At 44.2% G+C, this 20703-nt stretch overlaps 1 protein-coding gene across 1 annotated transcript in view; it reads right to left on the reverse strand.

The window, feature by feature from the left end:
• FCHSD1 (FCH and double SH3 domains 1) overlaps positions 1 to 20703 on the reverse strand; it is a 316141-nt gene that overhangs the window by 212753 nt on the left and 82685 nt on the right. Inside the window, exons 6-8 of the mRNA XM_078653503.1 lie at positions 14110 to 14246; positions 12939 to 13002; positions 7931 to 8059 (exon numbers count right to left, since the gene is read on the reverse strand). Of these exons, the coding sequence (XP_078509629.1) occupies positions 7931 to 8059; positions 12939 to 13002; positions 14110 to 14246 (330 nt within the window). The remainder of the gene's footprint in view (positions 1 to 7930; positions 8060 to 12938; positions 13003 to 14109; positions 14247 to 20703) is intronic.

The raw sequence follows: 20703 nt of genomic DNA on the forward strand, positions 1-20703 counted from the left end.
AACACAACTTCTCTGTTATGTTTCAAAGAAGAGATGGAGAAAGACCTCACTTGATGTTGAGGTGAGACCACACTCGTTGCACAATTAATGTGGTGTTCACCACATAAAGAACTAACAGATTCTCTATAGATTAAGCTCTGGGGTGATTTATTCACTTCATCCAACAGCAACTGATGATTAACCGACAACTGTAGAATCCCATTACATAGAGAGGTTCTACTTAGAACACATAGTGAGATTCCACAAGGAACCAGGTATGATGTCAAACCAACCATTGGGCACAGACAGGAGCCCGAATGCGCCTTGATGTCATCAGCAATGCACCTTAGGTATTTTTCTGAGCTTCTCTGCAGCTGGAATCTGAAAATACCCTTCCTGTCGATCCGGATTTTCAACCTTACCTGCTTCAGATGCTTGAATTAGAAGATCCAAGATTAGATGTAAACCCTGTTCCTCTTGGAAATAATCAAGAAACAGAAGTACCAACCCTGACCTCTCTGGTCCGGATGAACCATTTCTGTTGTTTCTGTTTTTTTTAAGATAATGGAGATCTTCTAAGAAGGTGTTGACCCAGTGGTCTGAGATTATTTCTGAACACTTCCGAAAGAATAACGACTCCCATCCCCAACCTGCCACCTCAGGGGAGGGAGGAGAGAACTTGTATTTGTGGGAGAAGAGGAAGTAAATGAGGAAGCAGCTGCGGCTTGAAAGACATGAGCTCCACCTCTATTATTACGGGTTAAAAAGATTGGACTGCTGCTGACTTTGAGGTCCCTGTCTTGGTGGAGAGAATTGGTAGCTGTAGTCTTTTAAAATGTTCTGTACTGCAGATGGAATTTCAGTGCAGGAGAGTCAAACCCAAAGCCGAGCAATTACATGATTCTCCTTAAACTTTTCTAAGGATTTCACACCCTTTAGACCAAAACGTCTTTCGCATCAAACAGCATGTCCACCAACTGGGCCGAACGTCACATAAGAAACCTGTAGAGCGCACCCAGGCATGTATCTGCAAAACACACTGAAGCCCACAGATTTTGCCTTGGCAGCCAAGTTTGCGGGCCTGTTTAGAACTGCTGCCACGGAATCCTGAATGAAGTTCATGAATTGCAAGCTTGTGCTCTTCTTGAATATGTCATGGTAATTTATAAGTAAGCAAAAAAACTATTTCCCAAAAGGCATGGGAGTATCTCGCTAATAAGCATGACTTTAAAGTAGGACTTCCAGAAGTAAAAATCTTTTTGCAAAAGGTACACAGGCGCTTAGACAACCTCTATGGAGGAATAGCTGGGAGAGGATCCCGTTTACCCATGGCAGTGGATACCTGCACCACTAACCTTTCGAGGACTGGATGGGTTTAAATAAACGGCAGATCTGCAGGAGCCTTAGGCTCCATCGGGGAAAAGAGATCCCAAAATTTGTAGGTCGGTTGGTCACTGACCTATGGATCCAGCAAGGAGTAAAGGAGTTGAATCATGAACACTTTAGCGAGGACATAAAGAAAAAATAGATGGAATACAAAAAGTGAATATTCCACCAATGTAGGTACTTAGTAGAAAGGAAAGCTATGTGGTGCATCAATCCCAGGGAAGGGGCATCCACCTTCCGTACATATTTCATTGCTACCCATTGAGTTCCAGATCCTTTGCTCTCACCCACCGCCTTTCCCCAGACACTGCTCCAGAGTAGACCAGGATAATCTTGGGAAGCTTTCTAGCGGTGTCCTGCCTTCTGCAAGGGGCTCAGAGATGCAAGTCTGGCATCAGGGTTATTGGTAAAAGAGGAGGGCCTGGCTTTATGGTCCATGCCTCCATGCACACGAGATTCTGCACACCAGTGATGATGACCAGAAGCTCACTTGCTGCAAGTCTTGACTCATCATCACTGAATTTTCCTAATGGCAAGGTTTATAGCACACAGCAGCAGGCTTTATCAGAAATTTGCATAATGAGGGCCATAGTGTCTTGAATGTAAAATGTGAAGTAACAGTGGCAATCCTAAGACATCAAGCTAGTGAACCATTTCCAGTGATATCTTTTAATATTTCCATGTGGACAATGCTAGAATGTCACGCAATGACTGACTGGCTAACAGTGAAAACTTCAGATTTCTCTCACCTGGTTGCCGATGAAATGCCAAATGGGCTGCAACAGGCAAAGCCACATTTCAGAAACATGTGAACCAAGAGCAAAGCTGCCTCAGCCCTACCACGCATATAGATGCTTAGACCTCTTAGGAAATTACATGTCAATGATTAATAGATGACCAAAGATCACTGAACGGGCAGCTTCCCATTACACATCTTGATGACTTCACTTTATTTTTCAGGGATGAACATGAATGGAAAACCACAGCAATACTGTTACTCATTTAGAGAATGTATGACCCAGAGAGGAAAACAATTGTTTTACTTTTGTCTTTTGATCAAAAGTCACATTATCAACATTTGTTTATTTGTTAACATTTATATTTTATCTTCACTGTGCTTGGATATTATCCTATACATCAGGATTGCATGCCACTAAATACTGTGAAAACATTCATTCAATTGAACCATTCTTCTCATGTTCTTTCATAAGCCCATTCATGCTTCTTGCAAACCCACTTATAACATTTAAAACCTATTACTGCATCTCTGAATTTCTTGATTGGTCTTGGGTATTGGAATGCCATCTATGCATACTACTTATATGCCTTCTCTTAGGAATCAGTTACCTTTTTTTTTAGCAATGTATCATTTGTAGATAACATCACAATTTATTGTTTATTATTATACATCCAGAATCTTTATGTTTTTACAAGTTTGTAAATCCAAATATTCTGTATTTTAATGATGCTGTGGCTACTGTTCTTTCAACTTCTCTAGAGGAACTTGAATGAACAGTAGCCACAGCATCAATAAAATAATAAATTCAGAGATACATGAATAGGTTTTAAATGTTGGATGTGGGTTTGCAAGAAGAATGAATGAGGTTATAAAAGATAATGAGAAGGATGGTTCAATTGAATGAATGTTTTTATTGGGTTTCGTGGCATGCAATCCTGATGCATAGGATAATATCCATGCACAGTGAAGATAACATATAAATGTTAATAAATAAAAGAATGTTGATAATGTGATTATTACAAATGCAAATGTAAAACAATTGTTTTCCTCTCTGGGCCATACATTCTCCAAATGAGTAACAGTATGTGTGAATACAAAGATTACGGTTGACTGGGTTTTCTTTGCAATATTAGCTTTTTCCTTGCCCCAGGAACCGTATCTAAGCAGGTGAGCACGTCCTTTTGAGATGTATCACCACAGCAGACAGTTGCTAGAAAAAGAAGCGAGTTCTTTTTATACACCCAAGACAATAGATACGGAGAAATGATTTGCGGTGAGAAAGAGCAGCAGGCACAGCATTAGTCCCAACAGCAATTGCCTTCAAATATGAAAAAAGCCTACAGGAAAATTCAAACTACTGACCTGAGTGCAATAGAAAACTGAAATAAGTTTGCCAAGTTGTCAAAAGGATGCAGTAGCTCTTTAGCAAGTGGTAATACTTGGCTCCTTAGAGCTCTTTGTGGGTGTCTGCAGAAGCGGATATGCAGTGGTTCTTAAATGTGGTCTATCAGAATGATTTTATCACCCACTCACTGCAATTTCCTCAGCTCTCTCCAAGCAACTTGTGGTTTTTGTAATTTGTTAACTTAACAGAAAACAATTGCACCAGAGTGCTTTTGTGTCTGTACGGAGCTTTTGAAGCTTTGGTGTACCTTTACGCCTTCATACCATCCCAAATGTAATGTTTTTTACTCAAATGGATTGTAGGATTTCTTCAGTCAGTAGGTCTCAGGAAAAATACCTCCCTGCTTTCAAGTAACAAATACTCATTGTGAGAAAGTTGATTATTACCTGGGGTGGATGGTAATCCACTACGAGTAATAATGTGACTATTCTTATTAGGTCTAATAAATGTATCCGTCATTTAAATCAGATCTCAACCACTGGTAGCTATAGCACAGAGCACACAGGCTTAACTTAAGCAAACATGTAAAGTGCTTAGAAGACCAAAACAGTTAAAAAGTCGAAAGCACAACAAAATAAAAATCCCACTCCCATTTGTAAAATAGAGAATAATTTAATGAACAGACTGACACCAAAATGTCAAAGATGCAATAGGGAGAATTGGTTATATGAATATTTTAAATGAAAATAGCACCAAAATGCAGTAAGCTCCAACCATGGTCCTCTGGAAGTGCTAGACCGGTACCTAGGTGCGACTTAAATGTCGACTGTGATGGAGTGCAGGTTGGGTACAAAAAACAAGTTTGTTCGGGTCGGAAGTTTTCTCTGTCTTACTCTCCGAAATGGAAGTCAAAATTCATCAGTAGGGCAAGACACCAGGTTCTGGCCGAGATGGGCACCAAAATGCTTCATAGGACGAAGTGCCAGTGAAGCCACTGACATTTGGTGGGAAAGGTGAATCAAGAGACATTCATATTTTCACACAATAAAGTTGACTCGCTGACTGTGTACTTTTGGTGTTTTTGCCCGTTGAAGATTTCGACCTTCGGGCTAAGTCACTTTTTCGGAGCTCAGATTCCTCCAGCGTGGCATAGGTGATAGACGTGGCCAAGCAGGGCACCACAAAAACCAGATACTTTTTCTGTGACGTTCCGCTGAAATAGATTTGCTTCTGTGGAAAGGCTCAGAATTGGAGCAATCCAAATTATTGGCCCAGTGGCATTGCTCCTTCTTCAGCTTGACTTGACAGGTTTGTCGCAGTCCTTTGGAGTCTTTGGAGCAAAAACATTTCTAACTCCCAGGTTTCTCAGTATGTTAGAAAGGATACACTTTGACACAGCCAATTGTCCCAGGACCTCAGAAACAGCACTTGGGGGACTCACTCCACCACAAGCCAGCAGTGAGGTCCATGGCAGGTCTCCTTTGAAATGGTCAGCTGGGCTCTTCAGGAAAAGAGGTTTCTAGTAGCTTGTTGTGTCCCTGTAGCTTAAAAGGCAGTCAGTCAACTCTCCCTTGGAGTCCAATTCTTTGTCTAGGGTACAAGTTGGAGAAGGTCTAGCCATTCAGATCTTCTCAATGGTCTTAACAGCAGGTGTTGTCCTTCTTCTGTATTCCACAAGTCCAGTGGTGTTCTGAAGAGGGTGTCCAGGGGTGCCACATTTATGTCTGGCACTAGCCTATGGGTGATGGTGACTCCGGCCCCTCCCTCACAAATAGGTAAAAAAAATCCCAGTGGTAAACCTACCAACTTTTGCAGCAATTCCTATCTGCTCTAACACTAGCAGCCCCTTGCCTTGCAAAGTGGTGGACGGGGGGCGTGGAATAAAAAAAAAAGGCATCTCGGAAGACAAAAAATACATAGAATTGGACTTACCTGCTCTGATGGCTGCCGCCTTCCTGACGATCCTCGTCTCCATTCAGGAACTGCTGTACACTGTGCAGGCTCCCAGATGCCAATACTAATCCCAACATGAGAGCTGCGCTGGGATTGGTCTGAGCACCATGGTTCGGTACTCAGACACATAATGGGGGCCTGCGTTGGCTTTCCACCCGGCAGTACACACAGCTTGGGTTGGAGAATTTGTATCTGTGGTCAGCACTTCACATCACTGATTGGATATAATTTCATGTAGCCTCTCTTGTCTTTGAACCTCAGAGGAACAACCAATACTGTGAGAAAATCTATCAACTTCCACTCCATCCTCATTTGCATGCCACACCATCAAACTTCACATCCCCAGTCTAATGTACAGCAGTTACACTATACCCAACATCTGTTTTCCATCTGGCTCACTTTAATTCTCTTCACTAGTCCCCTTAAATACCTGACCCACCTGCAAGGCCCTCGGCCTCATCCCTAAAAGCTTACTTGAAAAAGAAGCAAAATTCCACCATCAGAAAATGAAAATAAACTATCCTGGTATGTGCTTAGAGCTTAACCAGACAAAATATATCCCACAATTTCACAACACACAGCAGCTCAAACAAAGGGAGATATCCTTGCAGTCTGCTAATTTGCTCTACGCAACAAATGTCCTTTTGACATCAGCATCAAAACAATCATTGTCATGCTTCTCATACTTTGCCTTTAATGGTGGCAGTAGAAAAACTGGAGCTCAACTGTCAATAAAAACTTACTGACACCTTACTGAGCAGACTTCAAGTAGTCCAAAATACAGTGGCAAGGTTGGTCCAGAATGCGCCACCTAGGTCGCCATCGCGCCCTCTGTTGGTAAAGCTCCATTGGCTGCCCATCCGACAACGGATCAAGTTTAAAACCTGTTGCGTTATCCATAAAGCACTCCAGAACATGGGCCCCTCCTACTTGGCGGAGAAATTTATACCTTATACTCCTTTATGTGCTCTCCGTTCCAGCAGTAAATATTTTCTTGAAGTACCAATCATCAAGAGGGTAAGATTGGGAGGGAAGGCCCTCTCCTACCTCGGCCCGCGCCTCTGGAATGAACTTCCTGTCTCTCTTAGACTATGTCCAGAACACGCAAAATTTAGGAAACTGTTAAAGACTTTTTGTTTCGCACCTATTAAGTATGCTAGTGTCTTCAACTTCCCTCCGAGCCGGCTTAAGCACAGAGATACTCCTTCGGGAGTCGATTCTAGCGCTATATAAACATATAAATAAATAAATAAAGTGGCAGCAAAATCTAAATATATATCACAATGTAGCAAACTGACCTTAAAATAAATTTGGTTTTGCCAGTACTCCTTAGCATTGTTAGGAAAGGCAAAGAGAATGTATAGCTCCTAATAAGACTTTATACGAAGGGGGTTGGTCGCCTTTCTTGTTTGCAGGTTTCAGCTATTGTCATGACCAAAACTCAATTTTCTCTAGGAACAGTTCAACCTATAAAAACCACACATCTGCATAGAAAGGGTTTACCATTTTTGCAGACGTGAGAATCTTATGGTGCTGAAAAAATACCCACTTCATTGATTGCTAAAAGTAAATATTAGTGAATCAATATTGCAGAAAAAAAGAAAAATCTTAACACTTTCTTAAAATAATACAAAGAAACCTTTATAAACAATGTATTGAAATTGTGAATGAAGTAGACACACTTTCTGTGCAAGTTGGATGTGACAGCTGTGGCTTCAGAACTTCAGAGCTGAAAGAAGGAAAGGATCTTGCGAAGTGAAGAAACAGCCAACTTTCTTTTCGATTTTTTAGAAGTGCTGGTGCTATTAAAAAGTATGATCTCAACCATTACTTAGCTATGTGAGACCTCCTTGCTAAAGCTCTGTAATTGGCAGGTTAGCGGATTTAGTCTCTGACCTACTCCAGCATTATAGACACATGATGGGCAGGGAAGTGGCTAGTTCTTGAGCTGTTGCCATACTACAGAGAGTCTGGGCAGTGCTTAATTTGGAAAATAAAGTTTTGCTTAGAAGCCGGCAGTGGGTGCTACTGAATGTCACCATGATGAACCAAGGCTCATCTCTTTTTAATCCTCTGCCAGACACTCCCTACACTTCTAGCACAGGTTTCTGCTTTCTCTCTCTGTCATGTGTTTTACATCTTTCTCTTCCTACTTCTTTTCCCCTTTCTGTTTTCACTTTCTTGCTCTGGGTCAAAGTTTGATGAAGAAAAAGTATTGATCCCCAACAATGAGTGCTGGTCGGCCCTGCTCAAATTAAGCACTGAGAGTGGAAATTAGTGTTTACCTTCATTGCAGTGGTCATGTCAGGTCCCTATCTTTAAGGCTCAGTTGTATGGATTTGGTGGGCTCTTTATTGCTGGTACGACTAATTGCTCACATTTCTGTACTGTGGCCATTGCCGTCAGCCATGCAGCGCAATAGCTGGTCTGACCTTCGATAGTCCAGATCACTGGTGGCTTCAGGCTACTACAGGAAGATTCAGTCATTCAAATGTCACTTTAGTGGAAGAGCGTTATCAGGCATTTACCTTCATCACTGCAGGCAGATCTGTCAGATAGTAGTGTTCCAGATGTATGTTTGCTGCTGCCAGGGTCAGTAAATACTCATTCCGGGCCTCTGTCAGCTGCTGGGTACAGTCCGCAAACTGTGTAGAGAACTAGGGGTGACAGAAGAGACAGCCATCACCACACTTACAGAAAGAAGTACAAGAAAGCATCACATGACACTAAAATGACTCGTGGCCGTAGAATACATATTCGTATTGAATCACAGATTCACTCAAAAGTCAGCATTCTCTTGCTAAGGCCCCTGCATGCTTCTTAGAAAGAAGGTCACCTTCATCACCACCCAAATATTCTCAATACAGAACATTAATGGTTTAGATCCGGGTCTCTGATGTGTCTGAAGTCAGCCCGTTCCACAAAAAACACGATGGCCATATCACACCCAAAGGCTGGAATTGACATGAGGTCTGTGATTCTACAAGATGTATCACCAATTGTGAAATGCTTCACTTTACTATCTACTAAACTCGTACAAAGGTTAATATTGTCACTTTTGCTCCCTTCAAATTGTGTTGCTATTTACCTCACTATACTTTGCTGCACTTTGTATAAATGAATGGATGAGTAATGTACACTTACAGTAAGGTGGTTTGGTCAGCAGTGTCTGCATGTTGGAAGAGGGGCATTTACCACTGCTCAGAGGCATGCACCCAGCTGCCAGGTCTTGTGTAGGAAATTTCTATGACCAGGGCATTCTATATGGAGCTGATATATATACATATATATCAGCTCCATATAGAATGCCCTTGTCATGGAAATATATATATATATATATATATATACCCATTCAAATTAAATCGAGAAGAGTGGGGGACAGAGGAGAAGAGAGTCGTCCATTCCTGTAAATGAGTCGGGGCACACCTCAATAGTAAGGAAGTAAGTGAAAGTTTATACAGCATGTGAATATGTGAATGCCTGGTGGCGTCTTGGCGCTAATGCCCTGAAAAGAGGCCATAAAGAAGAGACCTGTTTGGAAAAGAAATAGAAAAGCGAGGTTTTTAACATCTTCCTGAATTCTGTCAGGTTTGGTTAGGATCTTAGATAGGAGGGCATAGAGTTTCACAATTTACAAGCTTAGTAAGAATAACTCCTACTTACCAATACCTCATTATTAATTCTAGGGATAGCTACCAGCTTAGCGGAGTTGGAAGAAAGATCACAGCTAGGCACAAGCCAAAAGAAGATTTTTTGGAAGTACTGAGGGCCAGTATTATGAAGCGTTTCGTGGACCAGGCAGAGGGCCTTAAATTTGATCCTCTTGTAAACTGGAAGCCAGTGAATGCCAGAGATGCTTTGTGAAACAAGACTAACTTTAGGGATTTTCAAAAGCAGCTGAACTGCTGCATTTTTTAAAGGATTGAAGCTTTTACAGCAAGCACCGCTGTATGCCCATGAACAATGCATTACAATAGTCAATCCTTGAAATGACAAGAGCAACGATGACCATTTCCTGCAAATCTGGGTGAATGTAGGGAAACGCTTTTTCAGGATCCTGCGCAGGTAGAAGCAGGAAGATGTAACTTGATTCATTGGATTGGAAAAGCAGAGCTTTCAGTGGAACAGGACTCCTAAATTCTTAGCTTTCTGCACTGGTGTGGGAAGTGGGCCAAGATTGGAAGGCCACCAGAAGATGTTCCAGAAGGTGGCATGATTTCCAAATAGGAGCACCTCTGTCTTCTCGGAGTTTAATTTAAGACAGTTTTCCTTCATCCATATTACTATTGCACCAAGCAGTTGTTAAACTTATTGGCCACCTCATTGACATTAGGTGAGATCGACTCTACTACTTGAGGGTCGTCGGCGTAAGAAATAACAGAAAAAGCGTGAGATTGAATATACAGTCAGCAGTCACGGCGGGAGAATTTGGAATATTTATTCCTTGCCATGATAGAGATTTGCAGCACAAATGGCATGCAAGTGTGCCTAGTATTGTCTCATATCTATTCCCCTCTGCTACACAGGTGACTTCACCCACAGCCAAGGAAAGAACCGTTTGGGCGAAGGGTGACTGGCAGGGGATTCCCATTGAACTTTGGAGAATTGGATGAAGTGGACCCAGAGATGCCCCTCAGTGCAACACAGGGAGCTGAGTGTCCCACATTAAGTATAGGAAGTAAGGAAAGGATAGAATTAGTTTTAGGGAGCTGGGTTTTTAAAAGACCCATGGAGAAGTGCGAGTGGGGAGTGGGGCTGCGCCCTCCTCCTCTCTCTGCAGCAATGAATGAGGGAAAGTTTCTTGCTGTCCCTTCTGGGGACCACATTCTTTAACTGCGAACCAGCTCGGAGCAAAGATCACTAAACAATGCTCCAGAAGCTGCAGATCACAGGATGGCTTTGCTGGAGCTTCACAGAGGCTGGCTTTGAAAGCAGCTGCTAACATTGTATGGTGCAAAGCCAGGCTGCTGTGGAATAGAACAAAAGGCACACCACATAGATCTTTGTGTTCATGTGTTCGTGTGTGTGCTTGCTACTGTGCTCTGACTACTTTTGCCAGTGCCCACATGATAGTGAAAGTTAATGAAATAGTGATATATTTCGAAAGAGGGCTTAAGAAACGCCAGGTGCAAAGATGGCAAGTGCCATTGTTGGAGTGCATTAATAAGGCAAGCAAACTGTCACAGGGGTCTAAAAGGAAAACAAGAATGGTGCCCTCACCTGCTGGAGGAAAGCTATTGCAGTGAGAGTATACCAAAGCCTTGAATCGGGGTATAAATGACGATAAGAGTGCGCTCACTGTAGTTCACGGGCACTAAGATGCACTGTGTATGTGCAGTACACACTGCTCCAGGTTTTGGAGAGTTTTCAAGAGAGAGGCATTTTGAATATGAAGTCTGTAGGAAAGCAGATAACCCTAACAAAGGGTTCTGTATAACTGTAGAGAGACACTTCATCAAGGGCGGAGATCTGCTGAAAAATGGTGCATTCACAACGGGCATTCCTCCGAACAGCCAAGACAGAACTCCTCACTAGGAGGATCTACGAATGTGCAGTCCATTGCCAATGATACTCCTAACACAGACCATTACATTCAGTGTATGTTCGAGACCTGACCCACCAAGTTGAGTATCATTAAGTTCATCTTTATATGCATGAAGGTTTACATCATTAACTGAATGGATGTTGCTGAGGTCAGGTTGTTACAGTGCACATTGTTATCATGCCATTTCTTAAAGAACATAGGGTACACCTGCCAGTTCTAGAATCAGCATAGAGCTTCTTGGCAAGCGGGCACAGGGAGATAACCTTTCTCAGCTTAGGGGTTATTCTGACTCCTGATGTGGCAATTGGAGCTACACAAACTGATTTCCTGAGGACAGAACCTGAAACCACACTGATTGCTTTCTACGAGCATCACTTATCCTGTAATTTCATGTGCTTTTTGGTTTTCTTTGCAATCTCAAATTGTTATTAAATCTGATCTTTAAATGTATTTCTGTTCTTAGCACATTCTTGAGGCAGTAGATATGTGTTTTCACTAAATTACCTTTATTGAATCTGTCTCATTCCTTTGGTGATATTCTTTGTCCCTAGGAATCTATATTCATGGCTGATAAGGGTGATAAGTTGTGTTGAAACAATTGTTTAAGATACAGTTATCTCTTGCAAGTCCTCATAGGATAATTGTTCATTCCCTGAATATTCTAGTCCCTTATAGCTCAACATAAGATCCATCGGAGGACCTATGTGATGGTGGTAGCAGTTGGTAGTAGGCTCTAACTGTCAATAATTAATTAATAAAAGAATGGGCCTGTTGAATGTAGTTTAAGCTATACCAGAAAGAGTTAGGTAGTAAGTAAGCTTCCAGACTCACTTCCGCTGGATCAACCGCAGTGTGTAGCGCTGAAAGGGGAGTCCACATTTTTTTCTTTGTGTGCACTTACTAAGGTATTAAGGTGTACAATATTCTAGCTGGATAAGTATTAGACTCATGGTTCTCAAAGTCTGGCTTCCTATTTGGCTGATCATGGTGATGCAGCTGATCACAGGAAAATGTACCACTTAAAATAGACACACTGTAAAAGTGCAGGGCACACATGTAATACACCACCTGTAGCTACCTTGGAAGCCAATGGAAGAAAATGCACCTCACCAAACAACTGGGGCTTGTCACAAGCTGCTAGAGAGCAGCTGCACTACATTAGACAGTTTTAAAATGTGCACTACAGCATGCAATCAGTGCTTCAGTACACATGTGTGCCAAGGGTGGAAAATGGCGGGTCACACAGCATGATGTACATGGGGAGCGGGGGGGGGGGAGACAGGAATCTGCAGTCTAGTGTATGCCCAGTCTAAAAGTGCTGAGACCTGCACTACTGCGTACACAGGATGGCAAAGTGATTGAACCTGGAGAACGGTGCATACTAGATGACATCAAGCTAGACGATGTGCACAAGGAAGGAAAGACTGGTACTCAGCAGTACAGTGTACAGTGAGTGGTAACATTGTAGAATACGCAGTACAGGTTAAACAAGGTGAGAGCGTGTTGGGATCTGTCATACTTTGTCCACAGGATAGTTAAGTGCAGAATATGCATTGCAGAGTACACAAGATAGAAATGTGATGGAATTTCTAGACAGATAATCCTGGATGTAGCGCAGTGAGAAAGTGCTGGGATTTGCGCTATTACTTATGATATTGATAGTGAGAAAGTGCAGGACTTTTAGTATGGTGTACAATGTGGATAGGAGCCTGAATCAGTAGAACAAACAACAGGTACAAAAAGGAACAGAAAAAAACAAGTCTCCTTCATAACAGGATCAAGCAGGAGATAGTTATAAAGAGACCCTAGTGAACAAGAGCTCCCATGCACTGAACACATGGTGTAGAGAAAGACAGTGTCCCTACAGAGGATTTACAAAGCCAGGTGCCCTCCACCTAGCAGGAGGGATGAGATTCCTCAAGAGCGTCTCATCATCCTCCCCTCTCGCCACTGTGCAGGAGCATGTTTTAATGTGGTTTGGCGGTGTCTACCTTGGCACTCAGCTTCTGCAAACTGGTTTTTGAATGAAAGATTCCATGGTCGCTTTTCTTCAACCTATGGGCAAAAAGGAGAGAGAAAGAGAGAGAGAGAGCGAGACAGAGAACTTCATTCACAGTATTCTTTTCGCCTCCTGGCACATCAACAACCAACAAAGAAATACATAGTTCACATTACCTCATGCAACCAAACTGAGGATAGTTACGTTTAAAGAGCAGTCACGTATCGCCAAGCACACATCATGAAATCTGGGAATCTCAACACCATGAAGCTGCTCTCTTAACCTCCTACGTTTGATAATTAAAGATACAGAAATAGGCCCAACAACCTTGTGAATCGCCGTATTTAGCCATTTGAACCAGGGTCACTGGTCTTCCATCCTTTTCACGCTGTTTAAAGGTTAGTGACTCTGCATCCCTAAACCGCACTCTTTTGAAAGTATTCAAAAGTCACGTTCCGCCACTCCATCTCTAAATCTTAATCCAACTTCTTGAATGAGTATCACTAGTCCGTCTGACTCAGGTTTTAAACCCACACACAACATTCTTATTCTGTGCGCAGCTCTTTATTCACTTAACAACCTTCAAATAATAGGTAATGTATTTCTACGTTTAGGTATCATGCCCATACCCCAAAAACTTCTGATGCACTGTGAAGATAACTTATTCCTCTACATTCAGCTAATTAAGTCATATATCAAACAAGAATTATACTGTTTGAGACTCACTAGAGCTTCTGTAGATGCTGCGTCCACACACCACAACATCTGATACAGTTCATGGACCACTAATACCTCTACATTCAGGTATTCCACTCATTCACCACAAATGACTTATACTATGCAAATATCTGTAGTGCCTTTACATTCAGGCACTACATTCATACATCACAACCTTCTTATACTGTGAACATTTACACACTGTATGCATAAACCACAAGGTTTTAATACAGTGTGAGAAACGTATCCCTCTACATTCAGGTCACTGTATCCTAACACCATGTTTTTATACTATGCGAGGCTACCTAGTTTCTCTACACAACCATGCACCTCAACGTTCTGATATAGTCATTGATCATTAGCTACTCTAGGATAAAAGTGTCATGCTGAAAAATCAACCTCGACTAGTCTGTGATGGCCAATAGCGTGGAAAAGGTGGTCTTCACCTGGCCTCAGCATCAGCAGCCTTCTCGCGGGCGACTTCGCTGACCCGCTCTAGCTGTCCATAGCGCTTCTTGTTCTTGGTCACTTCTCTTACAGTCTCCAGAAGTTCTGCCTGCACCCTCAGAAGCTGTTCCATACTCTGAGGACAGAAAGATTTAAATGTGAGCAACAAAAAAAATCCTAAACGTGACCGATAATAAAAATGACTGGGAGTGATATTGGCAAGCCTTCCAGAGTGTGCTGGCCTAGAAGGACCACAATGGAGACCATAGTCTAGAGCCATGGTTGGTAAGAGCAGAGGCTAAACCTGATCTCACTGGCTACTGACTTGAAAAGTCTGGGCTATTGCTGAGGCAAGGGCACAAGTATTTGCTGCTGGCCTGTGACTGTCTGCTGCTGTGCTACTGATATGCTGAGCTCAATCTCACTGAGTGCAAAGGTGCTAAGTAAAATGTCATTATCTGCTTTTGTGTTGAGTTGACTGCGATTAGTCAGCTGCTGCAGCGAGTTTACTGTCACTAGGTACTGCTGTGATCGTGTTAATAAGCGCTGATTCACTGTTGTGAGGAATTCAATGTGGAGATTCTGGGTGGTCAGAATTACTGATAACAGTTGGCTTTAGACTCCTCAAAATGGAAAATTACTGTGAAGGCTTGAATTTACTGTGCAGAACACCTCAAAATGTTCCTTATTCTGGAGTGTTTAACGTGAATATTTATCACTTTTTGGGACCAGTTGATAAAGGTCTGAAAGCACTTTGCAGTGTAGGGAGAGAGAGGCTGGTGGGAGGGTGGAAGAGGTTAGGGTTGGATGCTACTAGCAGGTGGCAGCATTAAATGCTCCCCTTATGCCTTGGCAGAAAGGCAGACGGCGGGCAGGGAACAGGTCTGGGCTGCGATGCAGCCCTTTGTCAAAGAGATTTTACCAGACAGATTTTTCAGTCAGTAAAATCAATCACATTCGGTGTTTCCACACTTGGAAAACCAGGTGCCTAAACACCGGACCACTGATAACTGTGAGGAGCAGAAGTCCACATGGAAAATTCACTCTGTGCAACTTGTAAATGGGGCCTACGTGTCCTACCAGTTGCTTCAAGGAACAGGGTAGGCCACAGCTAAAGCAGATGATGAGATAGGGACCACGCTGAGTGCCCAATACCCATAATGTCTTATTGAATGATTTTATTCTATGCTTCATTCAGGGCTCTTGAAATCCTGCTATCGTTGCATTTCCTTTGAGAATGCACTGCATTCCACCAGCCCAGAATGTCCCACTTCTGTCTGTGATAAGTTTACTTCTAGAACTTAACCATTCTACTTGGCCTGTTACTGCTGAAGTTATATATTAGGAAATAATGAACATGATTTCAAAGTGAAGATAATCCAAGACCAATACCTTGAATTTGATTGTGACCTCACAGAGAGGCAATGCAGACTGACCAATGACAGCCTGAGGCGGTCTTGTGTTTTTTAACTCAAAGATCAGTCACCTTGGTACGGGCAGGGCCACTGCTTTTAGCAACCTCCGGGTAATGGCAAGTTAAGGCAAGATGTTCTTGGCCAGTTTACATAGACAGTGGCAGATTTTGGCCACCTAAGTAATTGTTTTCTCCAGGAAATGCTTGTGACTGGATTTTCAAAACGGCTGACATTTGTGGAGTTTGTCCACCGTAGCTGCAGTATCTCTGTCTTTGACTCAGTGACCAATTTGCTTACTTTCACAACCAAGTCACTCCATTTAGGTTCTTGACTCTCCGCTGTAGTGAGGTCGAACGGTCAAGGTGTTAAAAGTTAGGCTGAAAACCGTCAACATTATCGGCGCCCTCTTGCTCTCCTTAAACCTTTTGTGCGCGTAAAACAGCCGCCATTTTGGACACCATGGCTTCCCTGCTCTCGCCGAGAGCCAGCGCGTCTCTCTCTCTCTCTCTCCTAACTTCGCTGGCAACCCCCCCCTGCTTGCACCTGCCTTGAGTCATAAACCCCTCTTCGGCGCTGCTCTGCCCCAGGCCCTCATCCTGTTCCCAGCGCGACACCTCCCTGCTTCCCCGTCATGACCTCCGGCCCTTTTGATGCAAACCCCTTTTCCCCGTGTGCCCGTTTGTCTTCCCCGTTCCCAGGCCGACACCTAGCTCTGCCGATACCAATCTCTTGCCCCTCCCCATACAATAAGAAGCTTCCCTCCTCAAAGGACCCCCGAGATGATCAAAGCCCCCCCCCCATCCCACGAGATCCGATCGAAACCCGCACACTCCGTGAATCGGCGGAATACCCAGCTGCGCAATGATCATCACCTGTTGTGAACGGGGCGGGGACTTCCACTGTAGCCTTGCATGGGAACGGGCTGGGAAGGGGGGATTCTGAGGATGTCTTTCCGTACATCAAAGTATCAACGAGAATGTGTTACATGTAATAAAGAGATAAACTTGTGTATAAGAGGCCAGGCCTCCGGGATGCAGTTAGAGCACCTCAGAACGATACCTTCTGTCCGTTTTCGTTGTGTTCTCCTCCGGAGCGAATAAAAACCTTGTTTCCTGCCTTCCAGTCTCCAGCGCCTGCCTCTTCAATAGTTTAACTTCTTTGTGGGTTCAAGAGGCGACATCGCCGGGCAATAATTAAGGATCTTATATTCTGGTTGGTAGTGCCCCCCCAGTTTGTATTTTTCCACAATTGGCGTCCCAAGCGTGGGGCCCATCAGCGACCCATGGATCCAGTGGGAGAGGTCCTGACGACAAAGTGAACGACTGCAACGATCGGGAACGCGTCTGTCCGATAGACCCTCGTCTGACAGCCGATCATCCGAACTTCACTGGTTCCGAACAGACCTCTCTCGAGTGATCTACGGTCCTGACTGGGAACCATCAGGAGTGCCGCGAGGATAACGAAGAAGAGAGGACGATCGGGCGCTGGATTCGGAAGTCAGGAAACTGTCCATGCGGTCCGGGTAAGGTCGTGTTACCACGACAAATTGCGAAAAAATTGCTTGATTGCTTGTTTGTTAAATACTAGTATTGCTCTTTTTGTTTATTTGGAGATTCACTGTCTGCAAACGGAGAAACAACAGGCTCTCTCTTTGCAAGCAGTGGAGGATAGGTAGGGCAGACAACCGTGCCTATTTTTCTCCCCCACTCAATAATCACCTGAAACTGAGCTGTTGTTCACAAACTATTGTTTCCTGGAGATTCCCTGTCTGCAAACAGGGAAGAGACCACCCTTTTTGCAGATAGTGAAAAGGGTAGGTAACGCAGATCTTTGCGGACCTACTCATTCTCCCCATTGTTATTTATCGGTCTTTTGTTATCTTGATCTATGAGGGATTCACTGTCTGCAAACGGAGAAACAAAGGTCTCTCTCTTTGCAAGCAGTGGAGGATAGGTAGGGTAGCAGCCGTGCTTATTTTTTTCTCCCCCACCCTATAATTGCTTGAAACTGAACTGTTGTTCGCAAAATTATTGTTTCCTGGAGATTCCCTGTCTGCAAACAGGGAAGAGACCACCCTTTTTGCAGATAGTGAAAAAGGTAGGTAACGCAGATCCTTGCGGACCTACTCATTCTCCCCATTGTTATTTATTGGTCTTTGGTTATTGTGATCCATGAGGTATTCACTGCCTGCAAACAACGTAGAATAGAAATATTCTGTCTAGTCTTTGCACCTAGTGATAAGATAGGCAGTGCTGACTTTTTAGTCCCTCGTTACGAGCCGTCATGTCTGTCTTCTCCCCACTGATTAGTAGCCTGTTTAGCCCGGACCGCTTATTAGAGATGGACCATCCAGCCCCACTGGAAGGCACCCCTAATAAGGACATGTTCATGAAGCATGGATTGACCGCTATTGCCTATAGTAAACTATGGCATAAATATACAAAACAGGGTCAAGAAAGTCAATGGCCCCTGACAGGATCCTTCGATGATGATAAAATAAAAATGCTAGAAACTGCCCTAGGTAAAAACAAGACAACACCTACTATGCTTGATAGCTTCGGCATGTGGCGAAAAGAAACTGAACAGCGTAAAAAGAAAACTGAGAGTAGGTTGGAAAAAGAGCTGCAAAAAGCAGCCCACCTAGCTGCTCAGAAACTAAAAAAGGAGATAGAGGAAAGAGAGAAAGCTAAACAGAAACTAGAAAGGGAAACGCCAAGCCAGTGTCCGGTTAGAACCCCCTCCATGCTCTACCCTGATTTACCCTCGAAACGACAAGCCAATGAGGACCTGCTGTTAGGTCCTCCTATCATCTACATGCCCCCTCCATACGCCCCTTCTCGACCCTTGGCGCAGCACGCGCCACCCCCAGGTACAAACGAAGGTACCGCCGCAGCGTCGGCCCCAATGGCCTCTGTGCCAGCCGAACCCCTTGTATTAAAACCCGCATCAACGACAACGTTAGACGAGCATGAGACTCGAGGGGCTGGCCTTGCAAGAACAAACAGGCTAGACAAAGATGAGCGAGCGGGGATCGACAAAATAGCAAGGACACTGGTAGAAAGGAAGGATGATGAAGAGTACATCACAGATATGTTCAGCTCGTATACAGGGAGTCACAGACGACATTTTACCGTACGACTGTGTTATCATGTCTTGAATACATACGAGGACCGATATCGAGACAAAGGTCCCGAGAGCCTAAGGACTCTGTACCGGAAGGTCGATATCGGGGATGAGGGCGAGTGTGATGTGTCGGACCTCCTTACGCGTACGCTTGAGGTTTTCCGCCACCTCACTGAACGAAAGCCGGGAGCTAAATCCGCGGCCCCCGTAGTGACCGAACCACCAACCGAGCAATCTAACACCATGATGCCGATACGTGAGGCTGCCCCTTACTGGGTTCCTCCTCGGGGTACAGGGACTCACGATGATGCAAACAACCAAGATGCGAAGGGAAGGGTAGTATACAACTGGGTCTACCAGCCATGGGACCGGCAAGAGATACTGACATTCCGGAAATCTCTACCCGACCTACGTAAAAACCCCACTGCCTTCTATACTGAATTGGGTACAGCCCTGGGTTCAACTATCATGACCCTGGCTGACATCGACTTGTTCTTCGGGTTATGTCTACCAGCTGATGTGTGGAAGCAAATCCGGAAAGTCGACCACCTTGAGCTGTTCGGACATACCTGGTCACAACTCGATGACTTGGACAAACAACGGGGACCAGGACAAAAGCCGTTGAAATCCATTCTAGACCTCCCAGATAAAATTGTAGAGAAATTAAAAACCCTAATCCCAGAAAAGAAAGTGGACTGGTCGATAGTAACAGCCTGTCGCCAAAAACCCCAGGAGGATGTATCGGAATACTTCTCCCGGTTTGAAACGGTGTTCTCCGATTACAGCGGCCAGGACATGACCACTGCAACCGGACACCATCTGTTTGTCCAGAATTATGTTAAGGGCCTATCATTGGACATCTCCCAGAAACTACAGGCCAGCGAGAGTAGTTGGGCAGCCTCCAAACCTACAGCGATTCTCCAAATGGCCCAATATTATGAGCATCAGAAAAATGAAAACGATAGGGCGACAGAGAAAAAGAAGAAAGACTTAAAAGAGAGGGTGATGATTGCCAAACTGCAAGGGGTGACTATAGGACGAGACCAATACCGGGGAAACTACCAGACAAACGTCCCTAAGACTGCATTTCCCCAGGACCGCACTCTGACTCCCTACAGTGGACGCACAGACCTTAGAGATGACCAGTGCGCTTTCTGCAAAGGGACTGGCCATTGGAAATCCCAGTGCCCAGTTCTCCTGGAAATGATCAGGAACAGAGACCCCAGGGATGTAGCAAACGGACCGAGACCTAAGGGACCACAACGAGGGCCCCCAAATGACGCGACTAATGACAGATCAAGCAGACCGAATACGTTCGATCGACCCAGACAGAACCAATATCAACAATCTGACTATGACGACACTCACACCTTCGCATAGGACAGCCAAGGGCGAGGGAGGGATCCAGTCGAGCTCTATGTTGACCAGCAGGGCCCTTATGTCACTGCTAAGGTCCTGGGTACCAAGTCTCCATTTCTGGTAGACACTGGCGCAACACGTAGTGCGTTATCTAAACGACTGATTCCAAGGGCACCCTTGTCTGGCTCACTCATAACATCGACAGGTTTCGATGGAACGCCCTCCACCAACCCTTTGTCTGCCCCGATTCTCTTTGACGTAGAAAACAACACCACCGACACCACGTTCTTGCTTTCCTCCAATAGCCCTGACGCCATTATGGGACTTGACTTACTGAAACACTTCCGAGCGACGATTAGGTGTTCTCAAGATGGAGTTCGAGTGTTTCTTTACGACAACCCCGTTCTGCTTAAACATTGTTCCCCCCGACACATGTTTTCCATCACCGACGTCAACGCGTCCCTGCTTGACACCCTACCTCCGTATCTGTGGGCCAAAGCGGATTCGGACGTAGGGCGTATGTTAATTGACCCAGTGCACATTACTGTCCGACCAGACGCAACACTCCCAAAACTCCCACAATATCGGATATCGCCAGAGGGCGAGAAGGCATTGGTAATGATTATCCAGTCACTGATAGACGCAGGAGTGGTAGAGGAAGTGGTTAGCAACGTTTGCAACAGCCCTATCTTGCCC

The sequence above is a fragment of the Lissotriton helveticus genome, chromosome 7, assembly GCF_964261635.1.
Source record: "Lissotriton helveticus chromosome 7, aLisHel1.1, whole genome shotgun sequence".
Lineage (NCBI taxonomy): Eukaryota > Metazoa > Chordata > Amphibia > Caudata > Salamandridae > Lissotriton > Lissotriton helveticus.